This window comes from Leptopilina heterotoma, unplaced genomic scaffold (assembly GCF_015476425.1).
Source record: "Leptopilina heterotoma isolate Lh14 unplaced genomic scaffold, ASM1547642v1 Lhet_365, whole genome shotgun sequence".
NCBI lineage: Eukaryota > Metazoa > Arthropoda > Insecta > Hymenoptera > Figitidae > Leptopilina > Leptopilina heterotoma.
Genome location: NW_025111046.1, coordinates 1,101,535 through 1,125,671, shown reverse-complemented (window position 1 = coordinate 1,125,671; position 24,137 = coordinate 1,101,535). Strand labels below are relative to the sequence as shown.

Below are 24,137 nucleotides of genomic sequence, written 5' to 3'. Positions count from 1 at the left end.
TGCATAAAATTTGATGATGAGAGCATATTTTTTTTTCTTTTCACTAAATCACTTTTTTGTGTTAACACGTTTTTTTTCAGTACATCTATCTATATAAATATATATATACAATAATTCCATTTATCACCTAAATTAAAAATTATCAAATTATTTACGAATTCGAAAATTTTTAATTCAGAAGAAAAAAATTCCGCCTGTTCGGAATTTTTTTTCGACGACGACGACGACGATGCTAACATAACGATTATTAGTTAACTATTCCACTAAACTCATTTTTTTTACCCCGCCCTATTCCACGCCCAATTATCGAAAAGCAAATATAGTTTTCATGTTTTAATACGATTCCGATTATTATCAGTCTGCGCGTGTAATAATATAATCCCTTTTTGTTAATATTGTAATTAATAAAAATTAATTCATTTCTCAAAATATCAAATCGTTTCGATTTGATATTTTATATATATTTTCGTTTTTTTTTTCTTCTAATTTTTCTGCGCCTATCTATAATAATAGTATAACGGTAAAAAGCGAAGATTAAATTACACAATCATGTAAAGAACGCGTATGTGCATATACGAATGCACATTTATTATTTTTTTTATCATTATTATTAATATTAATAATTAATAAATAAATAGATAAGGTACTCTGGTCGGTTGTGCAGTGTCTCGTATTTTTTTTTCCTCTCTTTCTTTTGATCTGATCTTATCCCTTAATCGCTAATAGTGGTCTTATTAAAATTTATATTTTATTATATCGATTTTCATGCTCCGTTTATTATAAATTCACAATTATTCACATTCATCAAAAAGCTATTTTAGTATTATATATTTTAAAAAACTTCATTTTTTCAATAAAGAAAAAAAAAGAAAAAAAATTTTTTTTTAAGGAAAAATTCTTACGCGCTATTGTTTTTTCTTTTTATCGATGATTAGGTGATAATTAATAATATATTTTGTAAAAATCCTGTATTCATTAGCAGCAATTAGGAACGCAAAATTTGATATAAGGCGAGACACTAACAGAATTTGTTAGTTAATTGTTGTTTATTCTTCTTTTTTTTATTGAATTAAATTTACGGAATTTCTGGTCCTCAATTTACATTAAGTTTAATCTCAATTTATCGACTAATTTTTATATTATCAATCAGTATTACATTCTATTATTATTAATAATTCAAATATACAATCACAATCAAAAACATTTTCCTTTTATTTCAAAACGGATTTTTTTCTAATTTTTATTCAAAAATGGATCTTTTTTTCCTTATTTTTTCTGTTTTATGGTACTAAAGGGAGAAAAAATTGATTTCAGTGATAATTTTTACCAAACATTCAAAATTTTTTTTAGAATATATCTATTATTTATTTTTAATTAAAATAAATAAAAATTACTTATTTTTTATTTTATTTATTTTAATAGAAAAAATATTTAATTTTTAATTTAGATTTTAAAGATACAATTTTTTAATGACTCGAGAGATTTTAATTTGGAAAAAATTTACAAACTTTGAAATTTACTACTCAATAAATTGATTCACTACAAAGTTTAATAAATAAAAAAAGTAATTTAATTTATTTAATTACTTTATTTAAAGTAATTTATTATGTAAATTGATTTTTTAAATTACAAAAAAAAATAAATATCGATAAAATGTATAATTAAATAATTGAAATTGAAACTTTTAATGCATTTTCTTTGGATTTTATAATTAAATCATTAAATTAATTAAACTTATGAGCCAATTTTAGTATTAAATAAATTATTGGCAAAAATCGTAGAAGTAAATTTTAAAATAATTAAATAATTAAATGAATTAATATTATTCATAAATATTAAAAATTTGGGGTGAAAAAAATACCGAGAGGTAAATTTAGTCGACAAATTTGGTAAAAACACGAACGAATTAAATCTCCCTTAATTCATCATCTGAATCTGTAATTACTCCCCCAGGATTGGATCAACGATCGTCAAAATATTCAACTTTACTTTTTTTCATTTATTTTTAAGAATAATCGAGACACTGCCATCCAACTGCGTGTGATATGCAAGCGTAAAAATTCACTCTCACTCGGTTTCAACGTTTTTCTTTTCCTCTCTATCTTTTCTTAATTGAATTGTATTTTCTTTTACGTGTTTTTCTTTATCTGCGAAACCCATTAAATTTTCATTTTTGGGGAATTGGTACACAATTAATTATGCATTGTATCGCACATCACAAAGTAGCTACATTGTAATTATTATTTTTTTTCATTTTTTCTTTTTGTTAAACAGATTTCAATAAATCTGTGTCCTATCGACTTTTGCAACTCTCAATTTTCTATATTTATTATTTAATATCCACATTTCTCATTCACACGTTAATATTTTCTTCAAACCCCATTTGTTTCTGTGTTTATTCTTTCACCTCTAGCCCGTAAAAGTTTTTCTCGGATATTTATATAATAATAATAATGTATATAACATTAGTATTTAGTACTCTTATTAACCAGACTTGTAATTTTCACATTGAGCCATCTATAATATGTATGTATTTACCAACTACCTTGGAAGGCAAAGCCGCCAATTGACCGACAAGTATATTCAGTTATTTCTTTAGTTTTTTTCTTTTTTAATTTTATCTTTTATTTCTTCGATTTGTTTTTTATTAAATTTCTACTAGTTTCTGAAAAACAAAAACAAAAAGATTAAAAAATGAAAAATATGAGAAAATTTTTTAGTTTCCATGATTTTGCAGATTTTTTTTTTACTTTTTGATATTAATTATTATTTTATTTATTACTAATTAATAATTATTGAATAATTACTATTTTATTGGTAATAATTAGTCATTAATTAATTATTATATTATCGCCAAGTAATAATTATTATTTAATAATAATTTTCAAAATTGGGCAAATTTTCTTGATTTTTGTCATTATTATTAATTTGTTACCAATTATTAATTATTATTGAATAATTAATTAAAATTTCCAAGATTTTGTAAAGGAGAAATTCCAATCAAAATAAAAAGAAATGACCAAAAATTTCTCTGAAATTGAAATTTTCATTAATTTTCTTTTGTTCGAATAAAAAAATTTTTATGAAATTTTCAATCGAAATAAAAATAGTGCCAAAAATTTTCTCTAAGAAGTAAATTTATAATTACTTTTTTTGTTTAAATAAAAAAACAAATTTTCTATAAAAATGAAAATAAAAATGACTAAAAATTTCTCTAAAATGAAATTTTCATTAATTTTTTTCTTTAAATAAGGAAATTTTGAAGTAAAAATTCCAATCGAAATCTTTTTCTTTCAATAAATAAAAATTTTGTCTATTAATTAAGTCAATGAAAAATCAGTCCAATATTTGAAGATTTATCTTGGTTTTTCTAACGTGTTATTATTATTTATTAATTAATTATTAAATAATTTTTAATAATTAAATAATAATTCTAATCAAAAAGTAAAATCGATATACAAAAAGATTTCAACGAAACGGATCGAATCCAATTGTAAAAATTCAATTTTCTAATATTACATTAATTAATAATATTAATGTAAATCAAAATAGGCCTTAAAAAAATTTTCCATTTCGTGAAATGCAACTGATTTTCGGTCAATCGAGCGAACTTTTTAGGTATATTTAATATGCATTCTACATACATATGCGTCATACACAAACGAGTGTGCACGGTACGTAAAACGCAATTACGTTTCGCAAATTACTAAATTCTTCTTTTTTTTCTTTCTTTATCATATTTATAATAACGTACGAATATAAGCAATCTTTCGATGATTTTTCGACACGAGGTACAGTTATAGAATCGTTATTTTTTTTTCTTATTTTCGGTATGAAATCTAATATTTATATAGTTATTATATATCATTTTGAATTCTAGGCTTTTTAGTATAGTATTTTTTTCTTTTTGTGTATTTTAAATATGTCAGTCACGAAAACGCTACAGATTAACGGTGAAATATTCCGACTTTATACAATTATTTATTTTTTTTTTGCATTTTCTTTTTGTTAAATATTGTATATAGAAAAGAGGTTTTTTCTCACCAAACATCGAAGCGTTTAAAAAGGAACACCGAAGTACGTTAGATTTTTTTTGTTTTTAAACATCAAACATACCTACATTATTATTTTTTTTCGTTATTTGAATTTTTATTACATTTTACATAACAGCAACAATAAATACCATTCCATTTATTTTTAATATTATATCGCGATATTGGTTCAAAGAAGCATAAAATGCTAGCGGAACTGTGAAAAAGAAACATTTATTCCGACAATTAGAAATAAATACTCGGTAATAATTTTTAAATGTATTAAACACGATATTTTCTAAAAAGTTGATTTTTTGGGGTTTTTTTTTTTTTTGAAACTTTTTAAATACGTGTCAATACTTGTCAAAATACTAATTTTGACTATAATACGTTTTTTTTCTTTCTCTCTTTTTTTTGGTAGTATTTTCCTATTTACGTTTATTAATAGGTAAGTAATATATTTTTTTCTATAATAATTCGATATTCGCTTGGCGAATCGCGAAAAGCTTTTTTTTTTCTTTTTAAATATTGGTCATTTCGAAATTCATTTCACACTTTTTTTTTTCTTAAATCGTGTTTTCTTTTTAGCACTCGTTGGCTCAACGTAATATTTCTTTCTTTCTCGCCGTTTTTTTTCTTTTAATCAGGAAACATTCGCACACAATCAAAAAATTTGTGTCCTCGATATTAATTTATCAATCGCTTATATTTATACTTGATGTCGTTCTCATACCTTTCACATCGGGCATATATTCGCATATGTACTCGTTAATATAGTATAATATCACATGCAATTAAAATAGGATTGTCGAACACGTACCTACTTAGACAAAACTCTAAACGTCTAATGATTTTTATTTTATTTATTTACTTTTTTTGCCATCTTGATTACCTCAATTATATTATTTTATAATCCCCATGGTCTATCTGGTACGCGGTAACTATATTCTCTTCTAAACTTTGTTTGCCTCTAGTTTATCCACAAATTTACGCGAAATTGGTCGGTTTTTCTTTTTTTGTTTTTGCCTCTGATGCGAAAATTTTTTGACGAAATGAAAAATTTTGTGGAGAGGAAATTTTTTTTTAAAGAAATGTCAAAGTCGATGCGATTTTTACACTGAGTTTAAATCGGAAAAATCGGACCGACCTCGACATTCTCTCAATTTTCAATTTTCAATTTTTATTTTTATTTTCAACTTTTCTTTACACTTTTGATTAGTAATTTTTATTTCCTGAATTACTTTCCTAAAAGTGAAATTTTACCAATATAATCGAAAAGGAGAGAATAAAATGTTCAAAAACGAGCTTTTTTAGAGAAAAAAATTGAAATCCAAAAAAGATTTAAAATTAAGGTAAAATAATTTTCTCTGAGAAGTGACAATAAAAATTGTAAATTGTAAAAAAATTATTCATTGTATAATTTCATCCACGTAAAAAATTACAACGCAATCAAAAATCAATTTTCAAAATTAATTTCAATAAAACACTTTAGTTGTAAATTAATTTTTGTCCTCTTTAAAAAAAAAAAAAATGTCGAAAAAAATGACAAAAATTTCTGTGAAAATGAAATTTATATTAATTTCTTTACTTTAGTAAGAAAAAAATTTTTTTGAAGTAATTTTTAATCAAAATAAAAGAAGTGCCAAAAAACTCTCTGAGAATGAAATTTTGATTAATTTTATTGTTAAAATAAAAATATTTTTAAGTAATTTTCAATTGAAATAAAAAAAACTGCCAAAAAATTTCTCTAAGAACTAAATTTTAATTAAATTTTTTCGTTTAAATCTGTAAATAGAAAAAATTGACTTTAACTTTCTAATTTTTGAATGGAAGAAGAAAAAAAGAGGCAAAACTCTCTGAAATCGAAATTTTGACTAATATTTTTGTCTAAATAAAAAAAAATTTCTTTAACTAATTTTCAATTAAAATTAGAAAAAATGACAAAAACTCTCTGAAAATAAAATTTTCCTTAATTAATTTCTTTGTTTTTTTTAATTAATTGTATTTAAATAAAAAATTTTTTAAGTAATTTTTAATGGAAAAAAAAGGAAATGACAAAAAATTTCTCTAAACGAAATTTTGATTAATTTGTGTGTTTAAATAAAAGAAATTATGAAGTAATTTTCCATAGAATTAAGAAATGACAAAGAATTTCTCTAAAAACGAAATTTCCATTAATTTTTTTGTTTAAATAAAAAAATTTTTAATGTAATTTTCAATCCAAAAAGTTTCGCAGAGAAGTAAATTTTAATTACTTTTTTTTGTTTAATTAAAGAAACAAATTTTCAAAGTAACTTTCAATCGAAATAAAAATAGAGCCAAAAATTTTCTCTGACAACAAAATTGGGATTAATTTATTTTATTGTTTAAAAAAAAAGAAAAAAAAATTCAGAGTAATTTTTAATCGAAATGAAAAAAATGTCAAAAAATTTTGTCTAAAATGAAATTGTCATTCATTTTTTTGTTGGAATAAAAAATTTTGAAGTGAAAATTCCAATCGAATTTCAAAATAAAGCCAAAAAAATTCTCCTAACATACTAATTGTAGTCGAAATCATTTTTTGACTATAAATAAAAATTTCGTTAATTGATCAATTAAATGAATTAAAATTCAAAAATCTCCTTTACCATCAAATTTTCTTAAAAGTATTTTTTCTTGCAATTTCGCCAAGTCGAGAAAACCCCATAAAAAAATTTTCGAATCAGAAACAAAAAAGAAAAATTCTACCGAACCAATGTATTATAATCGCGACGACATAAAACAAACACACGTTTTGACTAACAGACAGCTAACAAATCTTCAACATCTACATTTGTCTTGACTACTCGTACCTACTTTATTATTCTTATTATTTTCTTTTAATAACATCTCGCTAAATATTTAACGTATCTATAGGCCTTGAATTTACGATGTATTAATGTTACTATTTGTTTTTCCTCGAGTGCGGGCATGATCGCAGGATAAGTTATTAAAAAGTTGTTTTTTTTTGCGCGTGCAGGGAGGAAATATGGAGTGTGCGTAATATTAAAAAGAGAAAAAAAATACCGTACTTTTTTCCATGTGCGCGTGTGTTACAAAAGAAAAAAAAATAATTAAATGAAACGACATTTATCATTATTATTATTATTTATATATATATTGAAAAAGGTACGTCTCCGAAGATCGAAAATCCTGACCATGCCCGATTTTTAAGTACATCTAAACATAGAGCACGAACAGCTTCCTGTATAAGCGGAGCGCGTACCGAGAAAAAAAAAGATTCAACATTTAGATTAAAATGGTTAAAAGGTAGATTCTTCATTTTTTTTTTCGTTTTTTTTTACTCTTTTTGTTAAATAGACTTTAAATATAGTTAAAAGTGTTGGCATGAAAGTTATCACAGTTACAATATACAGTATTCAGTATCTGCAAAATGCCGAAGGAAAGTTTCTTTCAAAGCACTCAAAAAGCACTGCACGCTTTAGCTGGACAACAACAAAAATTTTTCCCTCCCCCAAAAAAACAAAATACCTACACCCAGCGATATTCCCCTATTTTTAATTTTCAACTATCTCACCGCACAGGACTTTGACAAAATCCCGTTTGTCATTTGTTTTTTTATTCTTTAATTATTATTATGTATTTTTCTAAAAATCCTTTCCCAGCGAAATTTGAATTTGCCTAAAAACTAAACTTTCGATTCTGGACATGTTTGTGTTATTATTTGTTTTCTAGCCACCTAAAAGTTGCTCAAAATACGATTATTTCTCTTCCTCTGGCTGGATCGCGATCCTCTTTTTTTTTTTTTTTTTTTGTTTTCAACGCTATCAAGTATTTAATTATTGTAAAAAAGTTAAAAACTCACATGTGCGCACAACTACCGCAAAAACGCTGGCCTAAAAAAATGTCTTAAAAATAATATTATATATCAAAGATGAAAAGTGAAATGCCCGCTAGATTTTCTTTTGTATTAGAAAGAATATTGGAAAAAGAAAGAATGAGAAAGAGACATTTTCCTCTATTAGGAGCATTCCAGTATCACCTTCGATTTTATAAGAATCATTTTTTATTCGGAATTTCAATTTTCGTTTTTTTTTTGCATTTGAGATATGAACGAATGGAAAAATGATTCTTACACTAGTTCTTGGTACATTACAGCCTGCGATTTGAACGCGTTGCGTTATAAATGTGTGTGTGCTTACAGTGCGTGAGCAATATCCAACTGTACAGCTTCAAGCAAATCCGTCTACTTTTTTTTTATTTTTTTATTTTTTATTATCGCCGCAACGTGAAACGATTGTATCGTGTCTCGCGAAACGATCACACGGGGTCCCGACATGTCCGTCATTTTTAACGACGGAAGGCCTTTTTTTATCGGCAGTTCAGAAAAATTTCCATTTTATTTAAAATTCAGTTCTCGAATAACTAAATTTTCTCTTTTTATATTTTTTCCCCTTTTTTTTTTGGTAAAATGAATTTTTAAAAAAGAAAAATTTATTAATTAAAATAGAAACTTTATTTTGGAAAATAGAGGAATTATTAAATTAAAAACACCAAAAAGCTGTCTACTTGTATAAAAGCAAAGATTTCTCTTGATAAGAATATAAGTAGACACACTTGATTTTTCATTTAGTAAAAATATTTTCTTAAAATCGATCAAATATTGTTTATAAAACATTCAAAGAATTTTGAATAACACTTAAAATTAAAAAGGTTAGAAATATTTTTTTATTAATTTCTAATTTTGTGTTCGTTAAATTTTAATAATTTCCAAATTTCTAGAATTTTATAATAAAAATTTATTGATTTTATTCCAATTTTTGAGATAAAAATAAAAAAAATTTGGAAAATAAAAAAATTTTTATCACTTTTGCAAAATAATTGACCTTATTAGAAAAAAAATAATTAAAAGAGAGAAAAAATAGTCACAATTTATTTCAAATAATAAAAATAATATATTATTATCAATAATAAAAACCATTCGATAATAAAAAATCTACCAGTAAAAATCTTTATCAATAACAATTTTTTACTAGCAAAAAATTTCAGATTTCCTTGAAAAGAAATTTTTGACAGTAAAAAAAATGTTTGTAGATAAAAAATATTTACCAAGTGAAAAATTTTCGACCGGAGAAAATCTATGACATTCAACAATTCTTGTTAATAAAAAGTTTCTTGATGGTAATAAAATTTTTTATAATAAAAAAACTTATGAAAATCAAAAATATTAACCAGTGAAAAATTTTTGACAGGAGAAATGTTTTCATTTTTAAAAATCTTTCTTAATCAACAAATTCTGAAAATCAAGAAAGCTTTGTTTACTAAATAAATATTTACCAAAATGAAAATTTTTTACAAGGAAGAAATTTTTTATATTAAAAAAATCTTATATTAATCAAAAATTTGGAAAATCAAAAAATGTTTGTTAGAAAATTAAAATTTTTTACCAGGAAGAAATGTTTGATATTAAAAAATTCTTATTAAACGAAAATTCTAAAAATCAAAAAAATCTTTCTCACTAAAGAAATTGTTACTAAAATAAAAATTTTTAACCACGAAGAAATTTTTTATATATTCAAAAATTCTTATTAATAAAAAATTTCTGACAATAAAATATCTTTGTTACGAAAAGAATCTTTACCAATAAAAATGTTTTACCAGTAAAAAATCTTAGATAATTAAAATTTCTTGCCAATGAAAAATTGTTGACTGTAAAGAAAAGGTCAACATTTTTTTGATTTTTTGGAAATCAAAATTTTTTTACCAGGAAAAAATTTTCGACAGAGAAAAAATGTTTAATATTCAAAAACTTTTGTTAATCAAAAATTTCTGACAATAAAATGTCTTTTTTACCAAAAAAATCTTTGATAATAAAAAATTGTTGACTGTAAAAAATGTTTGAAATAAAAAATATTTACCAATTTTTTATGCAAAAAATGTTAGAAAGGAAAAAATTTTGATATTCAGAAATTCTTGTTAATTAATAATTTTTGCCAATTAATCTTCGTTTACTAAAAACAAAAATTTTGTAAATATAAAGAGCATTTATCAGTAAAAAGTTATCTTCACCAATAAAAACTATTTGACAATAAAAAAATCGTTAACAAATCTTTACCCATGAAAATTATTTGAGAATAAAAAATTATTACTAATGAAAAAATATTGTCAATAACAGTATCTGAACCTAGAAAATAATTTAGAATACAAAAAAAATTTTCCCAATTAAAAGACTTTAGCAATTATTTTTACAGTCAAACATCCTTGCAAATATAAATGTTTGCTGATAAAAAATCTTCGATGAAAATTTTTCCCAGTAAAAAATTGTTAATTGAAAAAAGTCTTTGCAAATATAAATTTTATCGAGAAAATATCTTCGCTCTGCAAATATAAAATTTAAGCAGAAAGTCTTCAATATAAAAATTCCTTGCAAAATAATAATTTTTTTTACATTTAAAGAAATTATTATTATTTCACTAAAGACTCTTTGAAAACAAAATCGCAGAACAAAAAATACTTTGGAAATTTTCCCTCACCGAACAACCGATATTATTATTTTATTTCTTTTTAGAACAAAGTGTATGCGCGTAGTGCGTGAGCAATGTGCAGCCTTAAAAAGCGAGTTCGTCCGCCGTCTAAACATTTTTTTTTTTTTATTCCTTCTCCCCTAATGAATTTAGAAACGAGTTGACAAAGCAATTATTTATCGATTATGTTATTATTTTATTTAACCTAATTAGCGACAAGAGATTATCGCAAAAACGGGGTCCCAATTGAAAACTCGTATTTTTTTTTTCTTTTAAGCCGGCAGGTTTTTTCATTATTACAATACCTATTATCTTCAGTTTCTTTTTTTTTTCTTTTTAAATAACGTTCACGGACGAAATGTATCAAAGAACTATTATTTTGTTTTTTTATAATACAAGTTAAGAAGGTTCACACTCGGCTCGGATCGGAAAATCCTGGTACAAAAGTTTCTCTAAGCGAAAATCTCTTCATATCAAACACGCCGTGCTAGTGACGACTAGGAAAAAATGCTAAACAATTCAGCCATACGGAACTAGTTTTTAATTTTTTTCTGTTTTCATGGTTTTTTTTCTCAGTTAATTAGTAATAGCAGTTACAAATAGTATTACTGCAATTAAGTTTAGGACTTAAAAGTTTTTTTTTATTTACCTTTGCAGGTAATATATATAGTCGAGATATATAGTATTATAGTAAAACTTTCACGCTCCTATTTATCCTGAAACTATTATTATTATTATTACTTGTTATGCGAGTGTATTTGTAGCCTTTTCTCTTAAATAGCTTCTTGTAGGTTTTCGATCTTTTATTCTTTTCTTTATATAAAGAAAAATTGCGCGCGGATATTTTTGTGTGAATACAACTATTTATATAGTAAAGTACAATGGACAGTATTTGAGTTGCTTCGTAACATCGATATTAATTTTTTTTACGTCCAATTTGCGCAGGGAGAGAAGAATCAAACTTGTCGATTTGTTTCAAGTTCTTTTTTGTAAACTTGAATTTTTCTCAAATTCGTTTCGTGTTTGAAAGTTTGTTTCTTTTTCAAGTTTCTCTTTAAAAAATTTTTTCAAGTCTTTTTTTACAAGTTTGTTTTTGTTCAAGTTCGATTCTTTTTTTTAAAACAAGAAATTGTATCTTCTTTTGGGCTACTTGACACACATTTGGGTCACACACTTAAGGAAGGCCACATTGAACTATTCTAAGAAAATTGTTATCTAGCATTCTCAACTAACACACTCGTAAAATTTTTAGTCTAGATCTCTCGACCCGTAATCTCTATCTAAGCAAATAGTCGGAGTTGCTGAAGAAACGGGTATGCGACGGGATCGAGTGAGCGAGGACGATGATTTTCGGTGATTATCGTATATTAACTTTGATAAAAATTATTATTATTAATATTATTATGCCCCTTCCACTCGGCTGGTCTTTAAAAGGCGTTTAAAGATGTGGAAGAAAGTCTCTAGTTATTCAGTTCCATCCTGGAAGTCTCGGACATTTCATAGAAAATCAAATAATTTTCTATTTAAAAAAAAAAAATGCAGATCGCGATTTAATTATATAATCGCTTATCACGAAAAAATCCTTTTTTTACTATTTTCAAACGCTCTCATCGATTTTTTTTGTGCACATTAAGAAATTGTTATTTATTTATTTTTTTAAGAGTTTGAAAAAGCGATAAATTGCATTTATATAGGTGTCAAAAAGTTGATTGCTGATCGAGAGGTGATTTCAATGGGAAAAAAAAATTGAAAATTAAATCGTCATTATTGTTCTCGATAAATAAAAAATAAAATTTATCGAGAAAATCAAGAATTATAGTGTTCTTGATTTAGAAAAATTTCGCGAATTTGCTAAATGCGATCTGTTGATTCTGTGTTGACATCAATTGATGTTGTTTGCTCACATGACTTTAGTGTGACAATCGCGTCTTTTGATGTGTCAACAATTTTTTTCTCAATCTCCATATCACAAAGAAGTGTTGCTTGCATTGCATTATACATACCGGTTCTAGCGAGGCGTGATGCCTTTGTTAAATTGCGAATACTTTGTGCCAGGGCCAAAATTTCTGAAAATAATAAATAAGCACTTGTAAAATTTCTGCCGAAAAAACAATTTTTTAAATTAATAAATTAATATTAAAATTATTGGTAATTGAAGTATTGAAAACAAAATCTTTTTTCACATTCAAAAATAGAATTCAAAACAATTAAAAATCTTTAATATGTTTATTATTAGAGTATCGATAAAATTTTATTTCAGGATTTTTAAATTTACTATCATATTGCAAACAAAATTTAAATTGATAATAAAATTTGATAGTTTTTTTGAAATAATATCAAATAAAAAATAATTGATATTGCAAAAGATAATAATAGTTGATAGAATTGTTTAATTGATAAAATTCGTAAAATTGTTAAATAAAAAACTAAATCTAACGCTTCAAATAGAAATTTCTTTTTTTTGTTTTTTTTGGAATGTTTTACTCACCTCTGTCGTCGTGTAGCGCCATGCACGGCATGTCCTTTTGGCGTTTTGCAGCATTGGTGATTTCTTGTCTTCGACATTCTTGCACTACTTTGATTGTCTCCAACCACTGTTCCATTGCTTTGTGAATTCTCTGATGCATTGAGGCTCCTCGCAAGCGTTCCATCTGTCAAAAAGGGTCATTATTTTTTTTCGCAATACAGGATAATTTTTTAAAAACCCTCTGCATGACAATTATTATAGCATTGATTGTTTTTCCCGTCCATAAATAAATAAAATAATATTAAATAAATAGAAATTCTAATTTTTTTAAATATTAATTATTAAAGAAGTAAAGAAACAAATTTTAATAGAAAATATTTTTTAAAAAAACTGCCATTTAATAACATTCATAATTGACGTTTTAATATTTTCACGTTTATATTTCAATGAAGGACATGTGACATACATTTGAGACATAAAAATGAACCTAAAAAAATTATACTACATTTGTTCAGAGCCATTTTGTAATTTTTATGAACTTACCAACAAAAAATACATATCTCTAAAAATATATTGCAACTGTTAGTGATAATTTTACAAAAAATTTTTTTCATATACTGGCAAAAAATGCGTTTTCCAAAAAAGAAAAAATATTTTTTTATTGATCTTTTCTTAATTATTAATTATTTTCACTTCAAAAAAGCAAAAAAAAAAAAAAATATAAAGTAGCAAAATAACAAAGTGTTAAAATAAATAGAAAAAGTAAAACAGAAATAATTTTTTATAAAAAATGCATTTTTGCAAACAATGAATATTTAATATTGTTATAATTGCTACTTGAAAAGTTTTTTCTAATTTCAATATTTCTGATTTAAATACAACAATATTTTCATTAGTTAAGAGACCGTGAAAAGTTATAAACTCGAACACAATTCCATTAGAATGTATCACATGGCCTTTGAATTAATATTTAAATAGTATAAAGTTGACATTACGAATAATTATACATATTGAAGCAATTATTAATCTAATTAATATAATATACACGAACTTTTTGTCAATATTTCAATAACGAAATTTTGTGTTAAATTGACAATAACTTTTTCAAATATTGTAAATAAATTACCTTCAGCAGACGACGCACCAGTGTAATGGTTTTCAAAAACTGGAATATTTGAAAATCAAGAAAACAGAAATTGTTTTCACATAAACTTCAATATAAAAAATAATTATCTGTTACAAAAATTTTAAAGATAGAAATTTAAATGTTAATTTGAAAACGTTTAATAATTTTTTATTTCTTAACTGAAATTTTTAGAAAAATTCATTATTTCTCTCAATCGACATAACAAAATTTTGTATAATTTAATTCTCTTTTATTAATTTAGATCAATATTTGTAGTTATACAATTATTAGTTTATTCACTTTTAATTATTCAAAATCGTTGACAATCATTTTTTATTTTCGAATTGAAATTAACATTTTTCTTGCACTTTCTTTGGATTTTAATTTGAATTGAAATAGCAAAAAAATTGAATTTAAAATAATAAAATTTTTTATTGCATTTATTTTATTTTTGTTTTTTTTTTATTTTATTTGAAATTGAAAAAATTGAATTAAAGCTAAAAATTTTAAAGCTAAAATTTTGACTGCATTTTCTTTGGTTTTTAGTATGATTCGGAAAAAATTGAATTGAAATTAAAAATATTTATTGCATTCATTTATTTATTTTTTGGTTCTTTAATTTGATTTGAAATTTTAAAAAATCGAATTAAAACTAACATTTTCCTTCATCTTCTTTAGTTTTTAATTTGACTTAAAAAAAAATAAATTAAAATTGAAATTTTTAGTGCATTTAACTTGATTTGAAATTTAAAAAAATTGAATTAAAATGTTTATTGCATTTATTTATTTATTTTTGATTCTTTAATTTGATTTTAAATTTAAGAAAATCGAATTAAAACTAATATTTTTCCTTCATTTACTTTAGTTTTTAATCTAACTTGTAAAAAATTGAATTAAAATTGAAATATTTATTGCATTATTTTTCTGGCCTTTTAAAATTAAATAAATAAATTAATTAATTAATTAATTAATTTAGTATTTTAATTCATGTAAATAAATTAAATAAAATGAATTATTTGAGAAATAAAGAAATAAAAATACTATGAACAATAATATTATTATTATTATTCGTCAAATTGTCAAGTACTTTAATCGTTTGGAATTTTGCTTCTAAAACAATCAAGATTTCAAAAAGATTGAAATAAAAATTTTTTGTATAAAATAAATCGCAAGATCCAATGATTCCCAACGATTGTAAAAATTATAATTTCAATTAAAATTAAATTAAACTTCAAATTATAATAATTGAATTAATTATAAAATTAATGTAATTAGTTGCAATTTGAATTGAAATTATTATAATTTTTAATGAATCAATTATAATTTCAATTGAATTAATTGCAATTTTAATAGAATTAATTAAAATTGGAATTGAATTAATTATAATTTTAAATTCAATATTTATTTTTATTATAGGGTAAGTGCGGGTATAGTCGGACAGTACTAGTAGTCGGACACTTTCGTGTTTTTTGTCAAATAAATAATAATGCATTGTGATATTTACTTAAAAAAATATACTAGACGAATGTGTGAAGTTTATATTTTATTAAAATAGTGTTATTTTCGAAAATAATTAAACAAGAAATATTTTATTTAATGTTTTAAAAATCATGGTGTCCGACTATAGATACAACCATTTTCGAGTAGCGCGATGAGTGGCACAAAGTTTTGTTGATAATTAATCATAAACATTAAAACTTATAGGGTTTAAATATTATATTAATAACTTCTAATATGCTTTAATTCCATTTTCCAGCAGATAGCAATTAAAAAATTATCTTTTTCTTTTTATAAATTCAAAATATCTGACAGATGTCCGACTATAGAAACAAGGGGAAAAAGTGTCCGACTACTAAAGCATTCGTAATTTTTTATTAAAATGTTTATATTTTATTAAATACTCAACTATTTGTAACAAATTTATATGATTTTTAATCCTGAAGAACTCCTTTAATTAATAATGTGCTTATAAACACAGTAGATATTTGCTATTTCAAGAAAAAAAGCATAATTTAAGATTGTATCCTTAAGTGTCCGACTACTAGTGCATTTACCCTATTTGTTTTTAATTCATTATTTAAAAATTTGTTTAAGTTCTTTTTTTATAATTTCTATTTTCTAATTATAATTTCAATTTAGAATTATTTGTTCAATAAATTATACTTTTAATTGCAAAAAATTATAATTATAATATAATTATATAATTATAATTATACTTTTTGCAAAAAATTATAATTTTGAATTCAAATTTGATCTCGAAAGTAAATTATTTTAAAAAAAATGAACTTACTTTGGCAATAAGTGTAATAACACGCGCATGCTCTCGCATATGATCAACAATCAATCGATCAACTCTCGATGGACTTCCCTGAAGACGTGGTGTCGGTATATTATTAGCACTCGTCACTTTCTTCCCAGGAAAATGTGCAGCTAGTCCAGCCTCACATTTCTTTCGTTCCTTCTCCAATTGTTTGAATTGCTCATAAGTTTGTTCCAATCTTAAATGTAATGTCTTGGATGGTCCCGTACGTTTCACTGAACCATTTCCATTGCGCATATTTAAACCCTCAAACAAAACAGACATTGGATGATGTGGTGGAACTGGTATTGGAAGTGGCATTGGCATCACGGAAGGAAATATTGGCGTTCCAGTTGCTCCTTGCATTAGACCCTTGAATAGAACATCAGCCGATGGAACCGTTGACATTCCCTTGGCGGCGCGTTGTTGACGTTGTTTCGCAATACGATTCAATACATTACTATCCACACTGGCACCTTGCAATTGTTGCGACAAATGATTAGCTGAAAATGAAATTCCATTAGTGATGTCAAATCCTTTCATTTTATACGTAGCTCCCGATGGTGTGCCGGCACGCTTCAAACCATTTGGATAGTTCATTGGATTTGGACTTTGTGTCTTCAATGTATTACTACTATTGGTGATGAATCGTTGATAATTATTTGCTGGTTGATAATTATATTTTCCCGCCTGTTGTTCCAGAGTATTGCGAGCAGTGATATTACGCGGTAAATTAATTGGCGAGTAAACAACTTTTTCTCTTGATTTTCCCTTTGGACTTAGCATTTTTAAGAGATTATTATCAATCCTCTGCTGCTCTTGATTCACGGCAATTGCTTCATAATCATTGGTGGTTGTTGACATCATTGAATAATCGTTACCAATCGTTCCACCAATTGGATAGCGATTCAAGAAACGTTTGTAATTTTGCTCCGGTAATCTCTCCTGTTTATAGCCACCGCTTTGATGATTGAAAAATATTTGCTGCTCATTATTAACATTATTACTCACATCGTGAATTTCTTTATAATCCTCGTAATTAGTGCGGGGAAAATTATTTGTAAAACAGCTCTGTAGTGCTGAATCGGCAGGTGAAAAATGTTGTAACGGTGAATTTGACAAAAATCCAGAATCTGCGCTTAGATCAGTCATTGCTGAACTTGGTCTATAGGATTGGCCATTAGTCAAATTATATGTCTCATGAACATTGTGCATTAGATTTCCAGTACGTAAATTTTGTCCCACGTTACAATGTAATTGCATATCATTTAATGTTGTGCAATTTTTCGGTGAATCCAGAGTTAAATTGCGAGCGACGTTAAAATTGTAATCTGTATTTGGACAGGACTGCACTTGCTGCTGTTGATAACTTTCAAATAAATCCTTGGGACATTCGGTCCAATTTGATGATCTTGAACCATAATCCATTCCATTGGTCGTTGTCAACAGTCCATTGGACGGAGTGGGATAATTTCTGTTAGGCTGCTCGCTAGAAATTAAATGATGATGTTGCTGTTGTTGCTGCTGCTGCTGCTGTTGCTGTATTTCCGAATGATTATTTCCAAAGCCGTTGGTAAAAACATTTCCTTTATCAAGTCCGGTACAGACATTCAGACTTAGGGTATTCAGTCCACCGCAAATATTGCCGATATTACGTTCACTTTCGATAATACCGGGAATATCGGTCGTCATCCTCTTGGATTGATACTGATATTGTCTCGGATCATTGCTGGGTCGGATTTTATTCATTTGCTGTGATGTTGCTTGTGAAAAATGGGACATTTGAGCGTCTGAATAATACCGCAACGATGGATTAACGTAACGACCCATGAAGACGTCATCGCCCACTGTTGAATCATCGTCAAGAATTTTCGCCACCAAATCGTTCACCATCGAATTGTTAAAGTCCTGACTCTCCTCATCGTCAACATTTCCCTGAAAATTAAAATTTTTTTTGAATCCAAAAAGGAAAATAAATAAAAAGAAAAAAGGAGTGACTTACTTTAATACTGGAATTGCCGACGAATAGATCGCAACTCCAGGGATTGTAGTCCGAGCGGCGAGTACTCGTCGTACAGTTGCTGCCTGGTGCTCCGTACATACTGACACCGTGTTCAATCTTAAAATCAAAAAAAGAAAAAATCAAAAACCGATTCGACTTATTTTCAATTATTTCACTCACACAAATAATGGTGGGAGGAATGACGAGGAGAGATTTAAACTTCGCAAGGACGTGAAAAAAAACATTAAAAAAAACAGGGTCAAAGCAATTATCATCTAAAGAAAGTAATGTCTGATAGAAATTATTTGACAGCTGATTAGAAATCTCGGTCGTGTGTCGCAGTTGCAAAGCTGGACAACATTGGATCACAATATATAGATATACAACAAGTGCGAGCTACGTGGAATCGAAGTCAAAAAGGAGAGAAAAAAAAATTGAACACCGCAATACTCTTGGAAATCCCAATAGAAAATTGCAAAAAAACCGGTGGCAAATCAAGTTTTTTATATCAAGAAGAAAAAGAAAATACCTTGCCAATTGTGAGAGCATTGTTTCCGATAATTGCGGCCAAATTTTGCACCTCGGAAAGAGCCATTTGTTAGGGAATCACTTCCACCTGCTTCCACCGCCTGCCATTTAACGTTCCGTTTTACTCTCTCGCGAACTACTCGTGCGCCCTGCGCGCCTGTCCTCCCACTTCTTCTTCTTTCATACTTGTCACGCACACCCGCACATACTGCGCATTCTACCCAGTAGGGTCATTGCGTTTTATACACAACACACATATGACACTTTTGGAGCCGCATCACCCGCATCACAATCAAAAACCAATCTCGCGCTCTTCGCGATTGATTCTCAACTACTCATTAAATACAGAAAATCCAGAAAACGTATATTCCTGACTCAGGATATACACGTTTATTGTATGCCGATGATGAGAAGAGAAAAAGCGAAAAGAAATATCCACGATCTAAAAAAAAAAGTCAAATGGTTTTGAGTGTGGGCTTTTTTTTAGATGAGGTGGAAATGACCTATTGACAATATCGTGCAAAAGCACAACTGACGGGCTGAGCACGGCCGCGGCCTCATTTTCCGCAACAACATACACACAAGAGTCTGGCAACTTTACTGATTAAGCCCCTATGACTATGCAATTTATGTACATTACTGTATCCAAGTTTCACTTGAGATTATCTAGGCGAAGTTCAAAAACTACATCAGATTGTCAACGATGAGCATTGACAAACATAATAACTATGAGAGCATTATTTCCTATAGGCAAACTTTAATAGCTTCTTCTATATAAACGTTATTCCATTTTCTATTTTTAGTCCTTTCTTTTTTTTTTTGAATAACTTATTTAATCGTTGTAGAAAATAGAAAAAATTATTTTACTCTCGAATAAATAAAAACTACTCTATTTTACTCCTTACTAAAAAGTCGTCCACTAATTCAAATTAGTAAAAAATTCAACTAATTTTCACAGGGTTGTCACAAAAAATTAATTTTGTTTTTTCCTGACTTTTCCCTTACTTCCAGAAAAAATTTGATTTTTTCCCTGACCCTAAAGAATATTCTGATTCACTCCAAAAATTATTAGATACTCAAAAAAAATGTTCTATTACATTTATTTACGAATTTTTTTAATTGTAAAATTATTCAATCAACATCAATAAATTCTTTTCAAATTCAAACTTTTTTGAAATTCAACAACTTATAATAATTTAAAATTCCATAAAATTTAAAAAAAAAATTAAATTATTTGCAAAAATTTTAATAAAATCCTTCTCAAAAATTCGACTATTTTTAATACAATATTAAATAAATTCTTCGAAAAATGTAATTATTTTCAAACATTTTTTACAAGAATTCAATTACATTTTACAAATAATGAAATTATTCGCTGAAATTCAAAATATTTTCAAAATCTACAATTTTAATAAAATTCCTGAAAAGAATTCAATTATTTTAAAAAATTTAAAAATGTAATAAAATTCGATGCAAGTATTCAAATATTTTCATAAATAATCAAATTCTTCACAGGATTTCAATTACCTATTTAGAAAAAATTTAATAAAATTCGTTGCAAGAATTCAATTATTTTCTTAAAGAATCAAATTCTTCACAGGATTTTAATTATTTTTAATACAATTTTAAGTAAATTCTTTGAAAAGTGTAATTTTTTTTTAATTTTTATTAAAATTTTTCGAATTCATAATTGATAATTAAAAATTATCAATTATATTTAATAACTATTGCAAAAATTCCTTGCGAAATTTCGATTACTCGGAAATCCTTTAATAAAATATTTAAAATATATAAACTTGAAATAAATTTTTAAAAAAATTAATTCTACAGAATCGTTAGTAAAAATTATAAAAAATTCAGATTTTCAAAGATTTCAATTTGAAATATTTCCAAAATTCAATTTCTAAAAATGCATGCTGTAATGCTTTTAATATTCAATTATTATCTAAAATTTTAACTGAAATTCATTTTTAAACCAATTTTTATTAAAAAATTGTACGAGAACTCAATATTATTTAAATAACAAAAATAAACAATTTATTGAATAATTGAATGTTTCTTAAAATTTAATTCTTGTACATAATTTTATCAACGAATTTTTAAATAATTGAATTTTTTTTAGACGAATTTTAATTAAATTTTGAAGAATAATTACATTTTTCGAGGAATTCGGTTAAAATTGTATTAAAAATAATTGAAATTCTGCAACGAGTTTTATTATTCAAAAAATATCTGTGAGCATTAATTTTTTATAGGTATTACAAACTTTGATACCTATGATTCACAAGTTTTAAAATATTGAAATATTTTTTAAAAATATTTTCACAAATTACTAAGTGGAATAATATTAAAAACTTAAATTTTACCCTTAGAAACTTTATATTTTATTTTTTTTATAGTAACGGAAAATTATTGTAATAAAAACTTAATTTGAAGAAGAAATAAATAAATTTTAAATCAAATTCGATAAAAACTAAACATTTTTCGAAAAAAAAAATTATTCTTTTATTACCTTGAGTCAAATTGAAGTCAAAATTCTAATCCATCGATAAATTCAAATTCCGAGTCGTCTGTATTTTCCAAATGTACTCGTAGTTAAATTGTAATTTCACATCCTCTGCAATCCGTAGAGATTTCTAGAATTTCTTTTAATAAAATTTATTTCAACCTGTGGAAAACAAAATTCATAAATAATCCAATTCGCTAATTTTTTTTTAATTTTCGAATTCCAAAACAAAATTACTCGTTAATAGTTAATTGTTAGTTTGAATTAATTAATTTAATTTAATTTCTTAAAAATAATTAACAAAAAAATAAAATAAAATAATACTGTCGAAATTATTTTGTGTATCCTCAAATCGAAGAAAAAATTTCAATCGATTTGTACTTAATGTAGTTGGTCAATATTAAAATATTATTCGAAAACCATTTCCATTAATAATTAGAATAGGAAATAAATATTTTTTTTATAATAATTGTTTTATACTATTTTTTTCTTTGAAAGTCCGCTTACATGTGAGTAAAAAAAGAAATGAATTTCAGTCAAATATAATTAACTATTATCAATATTTTAATTACAAAAAGTATTTTCAAAAAATATTTATTTTCATGACAATATTAATTAAATATTAATTTCGATTAAGAGAAACATTAATAAAATATCAATATTAATCAATAATAAGAACAAACTAATAAGAAAAGAATAAAATTAAAATTAAAACGTTAATTAAAAATTTTAATATATAAATAAAAATGAAATATTTTTGATAATTAAATATTAATTATTAATCTGTAAATTTTAACTTTTTTTCAAAAAATCTCGTTTCTGAATTTTTTTAATTAATAAATAAATAAATGTAATAAATGAAAACGTTAATTAAAAATTTTAATATAAATAAAAATGAAATCTCTTTTTTTCGTTTTTAATCTTAAAAAGTTACTTTGAACAAAGGTAATTGTCAAAAATTAATTCAAAATGTAATAAAAATTATAAAACATAAAAATTAAAAATAAAAATTAAAAATTATCCCACTTTAGAAATTTTTATATTGTCAAATAATTTTGAATCAGAGAAAAAAATAATTTTAATCAATAATAGAATTAAATTAATGAAAAAAATAAAAATAAAAACATTGATTAAAAATTGAAAAAATTAAGAATTAAATATATTTTTTATAATTAATTAAATTATTATTTTTAGTATTATTTTAAATACTATTACATTATCTATTAATACTAATGACCAACAGATGTTGAAAAGGAAAAATTAATATTTGAATAACCTGTGACTTTTTTCTCTCTAAAAAATATTTAATCATTGAGGGGAATTCCCGGAATTTGTATATTAGCTAATAAAGAAAATAATTCTTTTTTTAGATTATTTAACAATTAAAATTAATTTACATTTTTCTGACAATAGTTTCAGCATTTTAAAATTTGTTATAATTTAAAATATGTATGTCTAAAAAATTGAATTTGAAAAAAATAATAAAAATATTCAAAGTAAAAAAATTAAATTAAAAATTTTTAAGCAAAAAAAATTTACATAAATTTAGAAGAATTTATTGCAAAAAACTATTTTTAAAAAAAGAAAAATTTTGTTGAGATACTTTTCTGTTTTCTCAAATCGAAGAGAAAAATTTGGAAAATTTCCATCCAATTATATTTAATGTAATTAGTTAATAATTATTCAACTAATTATTTAAATATTTTAATTCGATTTAGAAAATATTCAGTAAAAAATTAGAGAAAAGAGAATACCTACAATATAAAGAAAAGAAAGCTGCCTATACAAATTCCAGGAATTTAAATGTTGTCTTTTGTTTCTCAGAATCACAGAGAATTATTTGGTTAAAAACAGACAAAAATAGTTTAATTCCTGAATTTTTTTTCATTAAATAATTAATATACCTTTTCTAAATAAAAATCAATAATTTTAAAAAACAATAAATTAAAAATTTATTACTTTTTACTAGAAACAAATAAAATTAGTTCATTTCCATTCGGAACGAAGTTGAATTCCAGGAATCTAACAGGAAACGGCGGGATTCTCAGAATTCTAATGTTTTCGATAAAAACCGTTGACAAAGTTCATTGAGATCAATTAAAAACTTGATGTGAATATTATTCTATTGTTTTTCATTGTTTAATGTATAAATAAACAAAATCACTTACCCCTTTTATTGATGTTTTCCAAATTTCTCGTCGGTATTATTTTGAAAAAATATCGATACACGCACATCCAATGAATCCTGAGAGATGCAAGTCGTTGATAAAATTTGTGGCACAATTTGATTTCTCTTGATTTAATTAATAAAGAATAGTTAAATATCTTTGGTTAATTATTGCACAATTTTCCACTACCGTAAGTTATTAAAAACTTGTTATAATTATATGGGAAATAATCAAATTCGGCAGCTCTCTTCGTTGTTGTCGCGTCTAAAAACTAATCTAAAGTGAACATTGAACATTCTTTCTCTTTCTAGTGCAAAAATTGGCACACTCTTGCGGTTGATGGCGGAACTTCATTCTGACAGTGCTACCAATACTAAATAGCCGAATGTCAAACTGTTCCAAATACTTTCTTCACAGACTGGAAATATTTTCTATTGGCTACACTGTAAAGCGCGAAAAGCATTCAAATTTAAATTTACTATTAGTAATTAAGCACTAAATTGTTTG

At 24.9% G+C, this 24,137-nt stretch overlaps 1 protein-coding gene across 4 annotated transcripts in view; it reads right to left on the bottom strand.

Moving 5' to 3' along the window:
- Positions 1–24,021, bottom strand: part of LOC122505727 — a 29,586-nt gene extending 5,565 nt beyond the window's left edge. The window contains exons 1-7 of one of the 4 annotated variants that reach the window (XM_043617532.1): positions 23,631–24,021; positions 21,469–21,624; positions 18,429–18,545; positions 16,418–18,361; positions 14,128–14,166; positions 13,023–13,185; positions 10,738–12,600 (exon numbers count right to left, since the gene is read on the bottom strand). In XM_043617532.1, the coding sequence (XP_043473467.1) occupies positions 12,386–12,600; positions 13,023–13,185; positions 14,128–14,166; positions 16,418–18,361; positions 18,429–18,527 (2,460 nt within the window). In that variant the 5' untranslated portion in view covers positions 18,528–18,545; positions 21,469–21,624; positions 23,631–24,021 and the 3' untranslated portion in view covers positions 10,738–12,385. Of the gene's footprint in view, positions 1–10,737; positions 12,601–13,022; positions 13,186–14,127; positions 14,167–16,417; positions 18,362–18,428; positions 18,546–18,957; positions 19,514–21,468; positions 21,625–23,630 lie in introns of those variants that run through there. The other 3 variants (XM_043617533.1, XM_043617530.1, XM_043617531.1) reach the window with 3 other exon arrangements.
- Between the last annotated feature and the right edge of the window lie 116 nt (positions 24,022–24,137).